Below are 12,987 nucleotides of genomic sequence, written 5' to 3'. Positions count from 1 at the left end.
CGAGGGTGATATACAACATCAATCTTGTACCTCAGTACAAGTTTATTACAGCATCTGATCGAGAAGCCTTGATCCGATCAGACCAAACCAAACCATAAACAAAACAAGAGGATCGTAGTACCATGCGTGGTCACACAAGGCTTGCCCACGTCGGGCGCCATTGCAACCTCCGTAAAACGTTAAGCTAGCTACGTGCCGCATTTTGCATGTCTAAACCTTCCCAAACAATCGCATGCATAAACGCACCATGCCATGCATGCATGCGATCGAAAAAAGTGTGTACGTAGCAAATGTACGTACGGCTCACTTGACCGACCGTAGTGACCGACTTAGCTGGCGGCGTGGACCAGCGGAGACTGGGGAGACAGCAGCGCGGCCATGGGGCTGGAGAGCGCGTGGTACTGCGAAGCCATGGCGCCGTGGCGCTGGAGGCTGAGGTGGAGGTGGCCCCTGGCGGCCCAGCGCTGGGCTTTGGCCTTCTGCTGCTGGTGCTGGCGCACGAAGTCCCGGATCCGGTTCAGCGCCACCCCCATGGTCTCGTCGTCCATGTTGGCGTGGCAGACGCGGAACCACCCGGGCTCGCGGCAGTGAAACGACGTCCCCGGCGACACGTTGAGCTTCACCTTGCGGATGATGACCCGCCACAGCTCCAGCTCCGCCTCCGCCGTCTTCTCCCGGAGCATGCCCCGCAGGTCCATCCACGAGAAGAGCCCGGCGTTGCCGCCCAGGCACCCGATGCCGACCTCGCGTAGCCCCGACGTGAACAGCTCGTGCCGCGCCGCCAGCCGCCGCGCGCTCTCGCTCAGGAACCGGGCCATGAACTCCTCGTCCCCGAGCATCTTGGCCAGGAAGAGCTGCGTCTGCGAGGACACGAGGCCGAAGCTGGACATCTTGCGCGCGCAGGCCACGACGGCGTCGTTGTACGAGTAGACGATGCCGACGCGGAACCCCGGGAGGCCGAAGTCCTTGGAGAGGCTGTAGGCGATGTGGATGAGGTCCCGGTCGACGCCGGGGGCGTCGTGCTCGATCACCTCGGCGATGCTCACGTACTCCGGCTTGGCGAACACGGACCCCGCGTAGATCTCGTCGCAGATGAGGTGGACGCGGTGCTCCGTGGCGAAGGTGGCGAGCATGGCCAGCGTGGCCCGGTCCGCGGTCGTGCCCAGCGGGTTGGACGGGTTGGTGATGAGGATGCCCTTGACGCGGACGCCGTTGCTCCGCGCGCTCTCGTACGCGGCCACGACGGCCTCCCTGGTGATCCTGAAGTCGTTGGAGCTGTGGCACTCGATCGGCAGCAGCTTCACTCCTGACCTCCAGCAGCAGTCGCGGTCGAATCTGTGATCAGAAACGAAAGCACATACGTCAGGCCTGATGAAACAACTCGTTGCGTGCATGCATGCTTACGTTACCTTGTGTATCTTTACTCCTTTTGAATTTTATTATTGGTCATCAATTGACCGTGCATAGGTCAGAGACGTTAACATGCATCAACCAAAAAGTCACTAAAGACCAGACCGGCTGCTGTATATGCAGGCTAGGTTGCGCCATTCAACTTGAACTTGAAGACATGAAACCAAGAACTAGGATCCAACTTGGATTTGATTTTAACCACGGAGACTGAAAAGCTGTCCGCCTTTTCGTCTGGAAGGTTAGTTATTCCTCGTTGACACTAGATTAGTCTTGGGAGCCCAAAATGATTTTCCTGACAACTACTACGTACATGCTGTCTAAGTTTTGACCCGATTTTCCGGGTCTGTGATTGACTTGAACATGCACGAGAGGCGGACATGCACCGAATTCAGTTGCTGTCAAGGGGTTGACGAAGCGTACCCTGGGTAGTAAGGCGTGGGCACGAGGAAGGCCTCGCCGGGGTTGGCGAGGCAGAAGGCGAGCGTCTCCTGCGCGCCGGTGGCGCCGCCGCTCATCACGACGCGATCCGGGTCAAACCTGGCCTTCCACCCCCTCACCTGCCCCATGAACTGGGCCATCGCCTGCAACATCAGACACAATCGCATATTGGTTAGCAAAAATGGTCCGTCAGGGCGCTGCTCCGTCGCTTTCGCACTCGTCAGCAGCTATCTTATCATTAGTTTTGTCCAATGGAATCACCGGCTAGTTTGTCTTATTTTGTGTTGGTGCGTGCTGAGCTCACCTGTCTGAACTCCGGGAGGCCGTGGTAGTCCTGGAAATTGGCGATCCTCTTGAACTGCGAGGCGCCCTCCGCCGTGCAAATGGACGCCTCCGGGTGGGCCTTGCTCCACTCCTCGATCAGGTCCAGCGAGAGCTGCAGCACCGCCGATGATTAGCTCCATGCTTAATGGCGAAAGATGAACAGCAAATATTACTGCTGTGTTAAACAAGGGACAAGAGCACGCACTTGATTCTCGGCGAGGCCCATCTGGATGACGCCCCCGCGGTTGTCCTGCGGGTGGAAGGGGTTCATGTCGTACGCCTTCCACCCGTCGAAGTAGGACGAGTTCTCGCCGTGGCCGTCGCCGGCGGCCATCCTCGAGAGAAGCTCGGCGGATCTGCTTGCCATCTGCGCTCTCGGGTCTATGAGGGTCAGCTAGCTAAAGATCGATGGATGAGGTGAAACAGAGACAGACAAGAAGAGAGGCCAAGAATGTTCTGCGCTAATCTAGCTGATGAAGGTTCTTGGGCTTGAAAGGGAGATTGGTGAAGCTTCTTGAGCTTGAGCTGACGAGGGAGGGAGGGAGATGAATGGGTAAGCTGCTCCTTGATGCCTATTTATAGATTCTTAGCGGCTGGCGCTGCCCATGGCGCGGTAGACGGAGGTCAAGGGACAGCACTCTGCCTCGCGAGAGAAAAAAAAGGGACAGCGCTTTGGCATATACGCGCATGGTGGGGAAGAAACTTCCGTGAAAGGGAGAGCGGGTGGAGCCGAAGATGCAGCAGCTAGCTGGGCCAGATGGCGACCTCTCAGGCCTCGCCCGTCCTTCCTTCTACCACCCCCCGGCCCGGCCAGCTGACAATGGCGATAATCAATTGGCTAATTGATGAATATCTGCGATCCAAGGCGAGCGACGTGACTTGACGATGGACGTGCGGTCGTAATTTTTGAAGCTTGCGCAGCACTAACAGGCGAGCGTACCCATGTGGGTCTAGGAGAAAAAAACCGTCCCGTCGCCGGCGATTCGATCTGCGGCGTGCGGGCTCGCGACTTCGCCGGACGACGGATGGGGACGGCAGTATCGTGGGCTCGATGGGTTGAGTTGGTCAAAACGAGAGCTAGCGCAGCCGGCGCGAGCGCCATCGGCGGTTGGAGCTCGTGTCGGACGGGGCGGGGACGGAGCTCCTGTCGAGAAAGCAGCAGTTAATTTTGCCGTGGAAATGCTTGCAGGATTGAATTTGCCTAGAAACTGGTCTGCAATTTGGCCGCAACGATCAAACTACCCCTCCTCCTCCACGCTCTAGCGTAGTGTTAAAACTTTTATATTATGAGACGGAGAAAGTATCGTTTAATTTTCTACGTTTTGCCTGTACTTCTGATCGACCGTTTTTAACTCTTTTTGCGACAATATAAACTCGAAACAGATCGCACCGTCGCGTCCTGAATGGACTAATCCGGCTGCTAGCTTGTGTGCAAAAAAACTAAGTAAACTAAACTTGAGTGGTCGCACACCAACCGAACCGAATATATGTGCACGCACGGAGGCACACAACACAGCGCAGAGGCAGAGCCTTGGTCGTGTGGCGGTGCGCGCAGGTTTGTGTTGTTCCAATCAACGACAAAGTGATACTACGTTTTTGTCATATTTGTACTTCCGTGTGGCGGTGTCCATGATCTCCAAGAGTTGCGATGCAACTGCATCACCACCTTGTTTGGTGTACCGATTTTTTCTCCTCGTCCGCCCCTCGCGGATGCAAGAAAGGAGTTTTGAGGCCGACAACTTGACATGGAAGTCACCGAGGTAGGTTCGATCTTTATTTTCACATGACATGAGTAGTCAACTGGCCAAAACAGCTTGATGGCTAAGCTCGTACTGTACGTGGTGGGTGCCCAAAGCAATTCGTGGCCAATTTGGGCACTACGGTGAGCACATTGTTTGCGCGCCAAGCCAGAAAAAGGTGCTAAACATTGTGATCGTGCAGAATACTGGCACCACGCATGTGCTGAGGCGGTGCTAGTACAAGGACATGCAAAAGCGAATCCAACAAGATCATTTTTTGGCAAGAAAGTCTATGTTATAAATCTACAGTGGGAGGCTCCATCTAAAAAGAATTACAGTGGCAGGCAGTACTTTTTTTTCGCGGGAAAAGTGGCAGGCAGTTCATAACTGTGAGAACGATCAAACACACCAGTAGACGCTCCACCCATGAGTCCATGACGAGTCGAAAATAAAATTAAACCGTGACAGTTTTCCCCACCTCGCGACGACTGACTTTTGGCAAGACTATTTCGCCCGTCTGCTACGGCTGTCTTAAATGTGGAGGTTTGACGAATTTTCTTGTCTGACATACGTGGTCAAACACTAACTTAATGTTAGTCAATGGGGTTGACAACTCTCATGGAGTAACTACTACAACAACGATGCGGGCAATTGATTGGAAGAAACAAGAGCATAGGATGTTGCCATCGGACGAGATTTGCCTGAGCCCCGCGCGTGCGCCTATCCATGCTCCCGCGTACGTGGCTTGATTAGATTAGGAAGGAAAAAGGAAAAAGAACAAACGTAGGATGAAGTGAGAACACGGATGGGGGCGGGGAGGGAGCAGGCAAGCCGAATCCCTGCAAATGAGATCCGGCTTGCCTGCTCCCTCCCCATGCTCCCATCCGTGCTCCCACTTCATCCTATAGCTGTTTTTTCCCTTTCTAATCTAATCATCCCCTGATTTTAATGGGGTGGGTCCGGGCCTTATTTTGTTTCAATCAAATCAAGCCATGTATGCGGAAGCATGGATGGGAGCATGGAAAGAGAGCAGGCAAGTCTCGTCCCATTTGCAGTGGATCTAATACTCCCTCCGTCAAGGCTAGATATAGCATGACTAATAATATACGAACCCTTTTATGTGGCGAACATCGGTGGGAATCATGCCAGTAGCGAAGGACTTACATCGCAATTGATGTTCGCCGACGATGGCAAGTTCAGTTGGCGAGCAAGGCAAATCCACTTTATTTTAGAAAATATGCCAAAATTTGGCGTGCTTGTAAACTAAAGTCGTCATCATCGCCACATTATAACTTGCCATAAAAAACGTTCGATTTTCCACCCCCTCCGGCGAATGTTCGTCAGTTAGAATTTTCATTATATATTCAAAAGTTCTTCCCCTTGCTACCATGCCGCTCTGTCACCGGCGATGGCCGCGGTGGCGCCAGGGGAGGGCCAACCCAACCTCGCCCCTCTACCGCTGCCATCAGCGATAGCTGTGGTGATCACGGGCCACTGCTCCCAAGGTGACTGACGGTGTCCTGGACTAGGGGGTGCTCACCACGTCGTCTCTCGATCAGTTAGATTGGGCCGAGGACCCCCATGTTCGTATACTCATGGGCCAGTTTGGACAGCTGATGCATACACGAAGAAGATTCCACAAAACTTGGTGATCAAGACAAGGACTCCTCCCCACCGGCGTATTCGGCTAGGACTCTTGTTATCCTAGGCCTCTGATACATTATATAAACCGAGGCTAGGCTAGTCGATAGATAGGCTAGATCATCATGACATTACTCATCATACCTCTAGGGTTTAGACCACAACATATGATCTCGAGGTAGATCAACTCTTGTAACCCTATATTCATCAAGATCAATCAAGCAGGAAGTAGGGTATTACCTCGATAGAGAGGGCCCGAACCTGGGTAAACATTGTGTCCCCTATCTATTGTTACCCATCGATCCATGACACACAGCTTGGGACCCCATACCCGAGATCTGCCGGTTTTGACACCGACAATGGTGCTTTCATTGGGAGTTCCGTTGTGTGATCGACAAAGGATCAATGGCTCGACTGCAGATCAACTGCGACGTCGGCTTCTTCGTCACCGGCTCGGCTGGTCACCTTGGCTTGACCGACGACTGCGCCCTACTTCCGATCGTCATGTTCGGATGAGGGCCTTCATCAACACCAACTCCGATCTCTGTCATGATCATGGAGGAATTATCCTCGGGGCTCGGGGGCTCAACATCAGCATTGCCCTCGGGCGACCGTGCTGTTTTTCCGGACATCGAACTTGTATCCGCTGCCACCACCTCCTCAAGCATCGCTTTGACGATTCCTTCAATGGAATTGTGTGTAATTAGGTCTACAACAACCATGTGAAATTTCGTCGAGTTCCGACGGAGGAATCTCCGGCAATCTACGATATACCGGAGCCCTGTCAAATCTGGTCGGGAATCTGGATGAGTTTAGGGCGTGGTCTCCAGAGCCAAGATTGGAGGTCCTTTGGAAGATCCAACCGTTCATTTGCTGCGGAATTCCCATATCTACCACCCCTCAAAATTTCAGCTCGATCCGACCATCCAAACTCCATAAACCTTCCGATTAGTGCATCACTTTTCAGATCTGTTTTCTGCGCGAGAACGAATCCAACCCGAGTTCATCTTTTTTTATGAACGGGATTTTGGACATCCTTTTGAAGGAAGTTTTGTATGGGGTATTGTGTTTTCTTCCCAAACACATCCCACCAATTTTAAAGTCTTTTCAATATGATCTTCATCATCGCGCCGGTATCAAACCGGCCCGACAACGTTGCTCCACGGCTGCTGACCTGCGCTAGACACGTCGTCACTTTGTTGAGCCGAGCTCGACTTCTTCGGGTCATCATCTCAGCAAGCCGAACAAGAGTTCGACATCGCGAAGGATAAATCATCACCAACCTCGCTGCCCCACGGATTACAAGGGGCGGTCACATCGGCATCGCCGCACGGTCACTTCATCAAGCCGGCATTGACCATGTCACGACTTATGACCTGCATCGGCATGGCCACACCGTTGCTTCTTCGAACCGATGTCCATCACGCCGAACTACTTCAACACCTCGGCTGACATGGCAGCTGCAACATCTCCTTACCGACCGGCTTTGTCACCTCGTCTGGACTGGGGGCTTCGCCATCCCTTCTTCAACCTACTCCGCAGACTTCGGCGTTGTCAGCCGACCAGCTTCGTCACGTTAGCTGGACCGAGGGCTTTGCCTCGACGAGCCAACCCTTACCAGCATCACCATGCCGTTGCTTCACCGCCCATCAGGCAATGGGTGTGCGGGTCGGTTCCTAATTTTGGGAGTCGCTTTTCTTCGGACTGCTACAACAAATAAACCAGGTGCTATCAATCCTAGCAATTTTTGCTTGTTGAGTTTATTTTTCTGAAGGAATTATTACTCTGGTTTGTTCCATCATCTGTACACATGTCTATCAATTGGCGACCACATTAACGACGGTCGCGTGGTGGTTCGGTCAGTTTCCGTACATAGTTTGGCGAACGCCACATCCGGAACTCGGACCGACCTATAGATTCAGGCTTTGCCATGCCTTTGCCGCATCACGCCGATGCCCTGCATCGACATTGACTTCGGTGCCAGGCGACATATTTTTAAATAAATTATCTTGCGTAAATTAATTACGCGAGGATTTTTATATATTTATATTATTATTATTGGCCTGCACTATTTTACATGTGCAGGTAATCGACTTCGACTGCGTCACGTGGTCACTTCGGCAAGCTGACGTCGTAGTCCCAATTGGCATAAATCGGTTCACGTGATCACCTTGTTGGTCGAATTGCCATACTGACATGCTCGGTTGCCTTGGGGACTTCGGCATCGCTGCGAGAGTTCTACCTCATCGAGTGTTCGACACATGGGCCATATTTTTTTTATTACTCACTTTGCATAAATTATTAACTATGCAACAATTTTTATTTATTTTTATTATTATTACTATTATCTCCGGTTTGCACTATTTTCTATGCACGGGTAAATGATCCGGGTCGGGCAGTGTTGCCCCCTCGGCGTACTGACATACCACGTCACCTCGGCTGGACTGGGGGCTTTGTCATCACTTCATTAACCCACGCCGGGGACTTCGCGTCACTCGGCCGGCCTGCATTAGCCGAGCCGTGTCACTACCTCGGAGTGTCGAACTCCTTGCTCGGACACCTCGGGCTTGGAGGCTGGGACCTCGGCCATGCCGAGGACTGCGAACCTTGTCGGATCTGTCACAGATCAATGAGCGTCTTTGTCCCACCACAAGCCCCAATCGTGTCATCAACACCGAGCACATTAACCAGCTAAGTCGCTTTCATGCTCAATAACTTTCAGTTTTAAATTTTGTTCGGTTCGACCAAGCATTATACTTTTTGGCAAAAAGTTGTTTGTGACAAAGTTCCTTGTCAAAACTTTGTTTCTGACACACAAATTCAAATACCCCGTTTATTTGGGGGGCTTCCTTTATGGAGCTTTTCCTCTTGCATATGATTATACTTGTATGGCTTCGTTCCTTGTTCGTGTATTACGACACAATATGCACCATATTGACTTAAGTGTTCCGCAAAATGGGTTGCCTTGCTCCTGTGTTTACCCCTACGTTCCCGATTGTTCGTCTAGGGAGTAAAGGGACCACCTCTGCGATTGTCACGATCGGGTCATCCGAGCTCGGACCTCAGACTAGGTGAAGCCGAAAGCTAGCGCCCTTACTGTTTTCAGTCATGGTTGGCACACAGCGGAACTCATGAGTACAAAAAATCTATTGCACAAATCTCATAGTAACAATGAGCAACCGAAGAAAGGTACCGGTGGGGGTACTATTTTCTTCGAAGATGCTTCTTACACTTCATCGGTAATATAGCATAAGTTCCCTGCGCGCGCTTTTTCTGTTACAGCCTTATGGCCTGATTGCCTGGTTATCGAAAACACCGTTGATATTCTCGACAGGTGGAGTACATAACACTTTTCGGCCCTTGACCGAAGAGGGAGAAGCCGAGGGTCGGTTAAGACGCATTTAAAGTTCAGGTGAACACAGATATGATATAAGTACTTTGGTACATACAAATCATTATACATAAAATTCTTTTACCCAAGTCACCTGGGGGCTCTTAAAATTTATATGAGCTGTTTTATAGTAAATGTCTTTTCTTCTTGGTCGTTGCAAAGTCTTTTTCTACCGCTCCTTTTTCGACTCGAGTGTATGGTCAATAGCCGGATAGCATGTCTTCTCTCCAAAAACCGCTCGAGTTTAGTTCGCTAAACTGGCCTCGGAGAAGTACTCCGCCTTCGGGATAAGGAGCTTGAAGCCGTAGGCTGACCCGCTTGAAGTCTTGCGATCGGATGTGTCATGTTAAAGCACGACAGAAGCACAATTTTTTTAAGACCAATTTCGAATTGGAATCGAACAATTGATCTAGCTCCGACTGAAGTTTTTTGGTTTTCCAAGCCTATGGCACTTTTAAACTATTTGTGTGTTTCCAGCATAGGTCTCGCAGTGCAACGCGAACACCTTTAGAGATTCGGCAAAAACATTCTCGAATATTGCTATATATGCATAGGCTTTGAATTGTGTCTTTGGTCAATAGTTGGGTTGCCCGGATCCTGTGCTTGCCTCCTACGTTCCGCTTTGTTCGGCTAGGTGCACAAAGGGAGAACCACTGCAATTGTGCTTCCAGCTAGCACGGTGAAGCACCTCAGTGGAGAAAGCCAAAAACTGATTGTCACAATAAGCGTAAACTGGTCGGCGATCCGATGACTGTATTAAACTATAAGATCGATAGAGGTCACCCCGTGTTAAATGACGACGTTCATAACATTGGCTGAAGTGTTTACGACTTGACCTCGACTGTTGCCGAAGACTAACCGGGGGTTAGTTACTGGCCTCCCAACTTTAAGATCCTATGACTAAGTGAAAGTTATAAAGCCGGCATATCTGATTGCCTCGTTTCCGCTAACACAACCGCCTTCGGCACCGAGACGTCGGCTAAGGGTTGTTTTGTTATTACGAAAACACTATGCGTAGCATCTACAAGGGGTGGAAGCCAACGATGGGCCACTTTCAAATGATAAATGGTCGCAACGGAGTCAAAATAAACATATCATCGGCGTTTGTATTTAATATACAAGAGCCTCCTCCATAATCATCGTTATAAAGCCATAAATATGCATCAATTTGACCTAAGATTTTGGCCAAGCTGGGTTACCTGGCTCCTGTGCTTACCCCTACGTTCCCGATTCGTCGGCTAGGAGGTAAAGGGAGCACTTCTGTGATTGTTACTATCGGGTCATCTGAGTTAGTACCTCACATTGGGTGAAGCCGAAAGCTAGCAATCTTAAAATATCACATTGGTCGGCAATGACGGAAGTAAAAAATTTGGTTCATTAATACCATAGAGTTCGAGAACTTTCTCCGAACTAAATCCTCAATATTTTTCTCCCGCATTGATCGTAGGTGAGGTTTCATGATCATGCTTAGCATGACAACCCAATGAAAGGAACCAATAGTGGGACTATTTTCTTTCGAAGATGTTTCTTACGTTAAAACGTAATATAACGTATCCCCCTGTGTACCTTTGTTTATAAAATAGTATGGCCGGATTGCCTTGTTTTCCATAAATCTTTGCCCTTATAACGTCTTTATAAAGTAGAAGAACACTCCTCGGCTACTGGTCGAAGAGGTTGAAGCCGATGGTCGGTCAACAAAGTTTTGTACAAAAGGGATTCGAGCATTAATGATGTAGAGTACTTGGATACATAGAATCATTACACATAATTTGTGATTTTACTATGGATATCGATCCTTAATTCGGCCACCCATGCCCGCATTAAGGCTCGGGGGCTATTGGTCTTTGGGCTTGTTATTTACAAATATTAAAGGGGCACATCGATCTCCTGATCTGGTGTTGCCACCCGACTAGTGTCTCGGGGGCTACTGCATTGCCTGTTCAATGCAGAAAATTTAAAGTGCTTAGTGTTCGGCTTGACCAAACTATGGGCAAACGCGTCTTCGGACAACAATAGGTACCATCTACACCTATCTCGCGTCAAGCTAATATATTGCGGTAACTTCTCAAGACCCTCTCTCAAGGGCCCGTTCGCCGATCACTATTATATCTAATATATTACACCGCGTTTCTATTCCAAAGTATGCTGCCGAGCTAGGAGTTGATCCTCAGGCCGATTTCGCGCATCGACCTGAGTCTCACGGGCTACTAGGATCAGCGGTTTCATGTTTTCCTTCAGGTGCATCTTGGGTTTTAGACTGACACACACCTTGAGGGCTACTGGATATACATATACTGGCTATATATCTTGGCAGAGAAGAAATTGCATGAGTCAAAAATATTCACCAAAAACCAGCCCGCGGTCGGGGTGGTGCACCACCTCGGAAGCAGTTCAGCATAAAGCTCGGGCGCCAGTGGCTAGCTCCATAGAGGGCATTTCCGGCATTAAGCTCGGCTAAACTCTTTCAACTTTTTTGAACCAAGGTGATTTATGACACCTCGGATATAGTCCGGCGTTGGAGCTTGGATACAGTACGGCATTGGAGCTTGGACACAATCTGGCGTTGGAGCTCGGATACATTCCAGCGTTGGAGCTCGGAAGCAGTCCGGCATTGGTGCTTGGCTGCGAAAGATACCTCGAATGCAGTCCGGCGTTGGGGATCAGATGCAAGAGGACACCGCCGCACGGGAACAACTTCAAACCCGAGGTGTGGCGTAAAAAATGACAAGGCATTGACAAAAGCCGAGAACTTAAAGGGGCTCCTCGGATACCTGACGTGTAAACTCTTCGGATTCACCTCGGCGATCCTCAAGATCGAAGAGAAGATTTCTTGAACCAGTTTTCAAGACCGATGACTGAAGATGAAGAACAATTCGAAAGAATCGAGGAGCGTCCCCAACTTGAAGACCGGTTCACGGGGCTACTCACGGTGTCCTGGACTAGGGGGTGCTCACCATGTCGTCTCCCGATCAGTTAGATTGGGCCGAGGACCCCCATGGCCGTATACTCATGGGCCAGTTCGGACAGTTGATGCATACACGAGGAAGGTTCCACAAAACTTGATGATCAAGACAAGGACTCCTCCCCACCGACGTATTCAGCTAGGACTCTTGTTATCCTAGGCCTCTAGTACATTATATGAACTGAGGCTAGGCTAGTCGATAGATAGGCTAGATCATTATGACATTACTCATCATACCTCTAGGGTTTAGACCACAACACATGATTGATAACCCACAAGCATAGGGGATCGCAACAGTTTTCGAGGGTAGAGTATTCAACCCAAATTTATTGTTTCGACACAAGGGGAGCCAAAGAATATTATCAAGTATTAGCAGTTGAGTTTTCAATTCAACCACACCTGGATAACTTAGTATCTGCAGCAAAGTATTTAGTAGCAAAGAAGTATGATAGCAATGGTAGCAGTGATAAAAGTAACAGTAGCAGTTTTATAGTAATTGTAACAGTAGCAACGGCAAAGTAAATAAGCAAAGCACAATATGTGAAAAGCTCGTAGGCATTGGATCAGTGATGGATAATTATGTTGGATGCGATTCCTCATGTAATAGTTATAACATAGGGTGACACAGAACTAGCTCCAGTTCATCAATGTAATGTAGGCATGTATTCCAAATATAGTCATACGTGCTTATGGAAAAGAACTTGCATGACATCTTTTATCCTACCCTCCCGTGGCAGCGGGGTCCTAATGGAAACTAAGGGATATTAAGGCCTCCTTTTAATAGAGTACTGGACCAAAGCATTAACACATAGTGAATACATGAACTCCTCAAACTACGGTCATCACCGAGAAGTATCCCGATTATTGTCACTTCGGGGTTGTTGGATCATAACACATAATAGGTGACTATAGACTTGCAAGATAGGATCAAGAAGTCACATATATTCATGAAAACATAATAAGTTCAGATCTGAAATCATGGCACTCGGGCCCTAGTGACAAGCATTAAGCATAGCAAAGTCATAGCAACATCAATCTCAGAATATAGTGGATACTAGGGATCAAACCCTAACAAAACTAAC

At 49.5% G+C, this 12,987-nt stretch overlaps 1 protein-coding gene across 1 annotated transcript; it reads right to left on the bottom strand.

Moving 5' to 3' along the window:
* Positions 1–201: 201 nt before the first annotated feature.
* LOC119365129 (1-aminocyclopropane-1-carboxylate synthase-like) lies at positions 202–2,780 on the bottom strand. The gene is made up of 4 exons (XM_037630725.1): positions 2,378–2,780; positions 2,153–2,284; positions 1,831–1,991; positions 202–1,335 (listed from the first exon to the last, which is right to left on the bottom strand). Exons 1-4 carry the CDS (start codon positions 2,537–2,539, stop codon positions 330–332), a joined length of 1,461 nt encoding a protein of 486 aa, XP_037486622.1. The 5' UTR covers positions 2,540–2,780; the 3' UTR covers positions 202–329.
* Positions 2,781–12,987: the final 10,207 nt, after the last annotated feature.

This window comes from Triticum dicoccoides, chromosome 2B (genome assembly GCF_002162155.2).
Source record: "Triticum dicoccoides isolate Atlit2015 ecotype Zavitan chromosome 2B, WEW_v2.0, whole genome shotgun sequence".
In the NCBI taxonomy this organism is placed as follows: Eukaryota; Viridiplantae; Streptophyta; class Magnoliopsida; order Poales; family Poaceae; genus Triticum; species Triticum dicoccoides.
Note: the sequence above shows the minus strand (reverse complement) of the source record. Positions and strands in the feature narration are given on the sequence as shown.

What these genes read in the sequence shown, in the direction of transcription:
- LOC119365129 (XM_037630725.1), bottom strand. Translation starts at nt 2,539, where the DNA reads ATGGCAAGCAGATCCGCCGAGCTTCTCTCGAGGATGGCCGCCGGCGAC. An exon ending in GCCTCCCGGAGTTCAGACAG is followed by an intron (nt 1,992 to 2,152) that starts GTGAGCTCAGCA and finishes CTGATGTTGCAG; the next exon opens with GCGATGGCCCAGTTCATGGG. An exon ending in CCCACGCCTTACTACCCAGG is followed by an intron (nt 1,336 to 1,830) that starts GTACGCTTCGTC and finishes TTCTGATCACAG; the next exon opens with ATTCGACCGCGACTGCTGCT.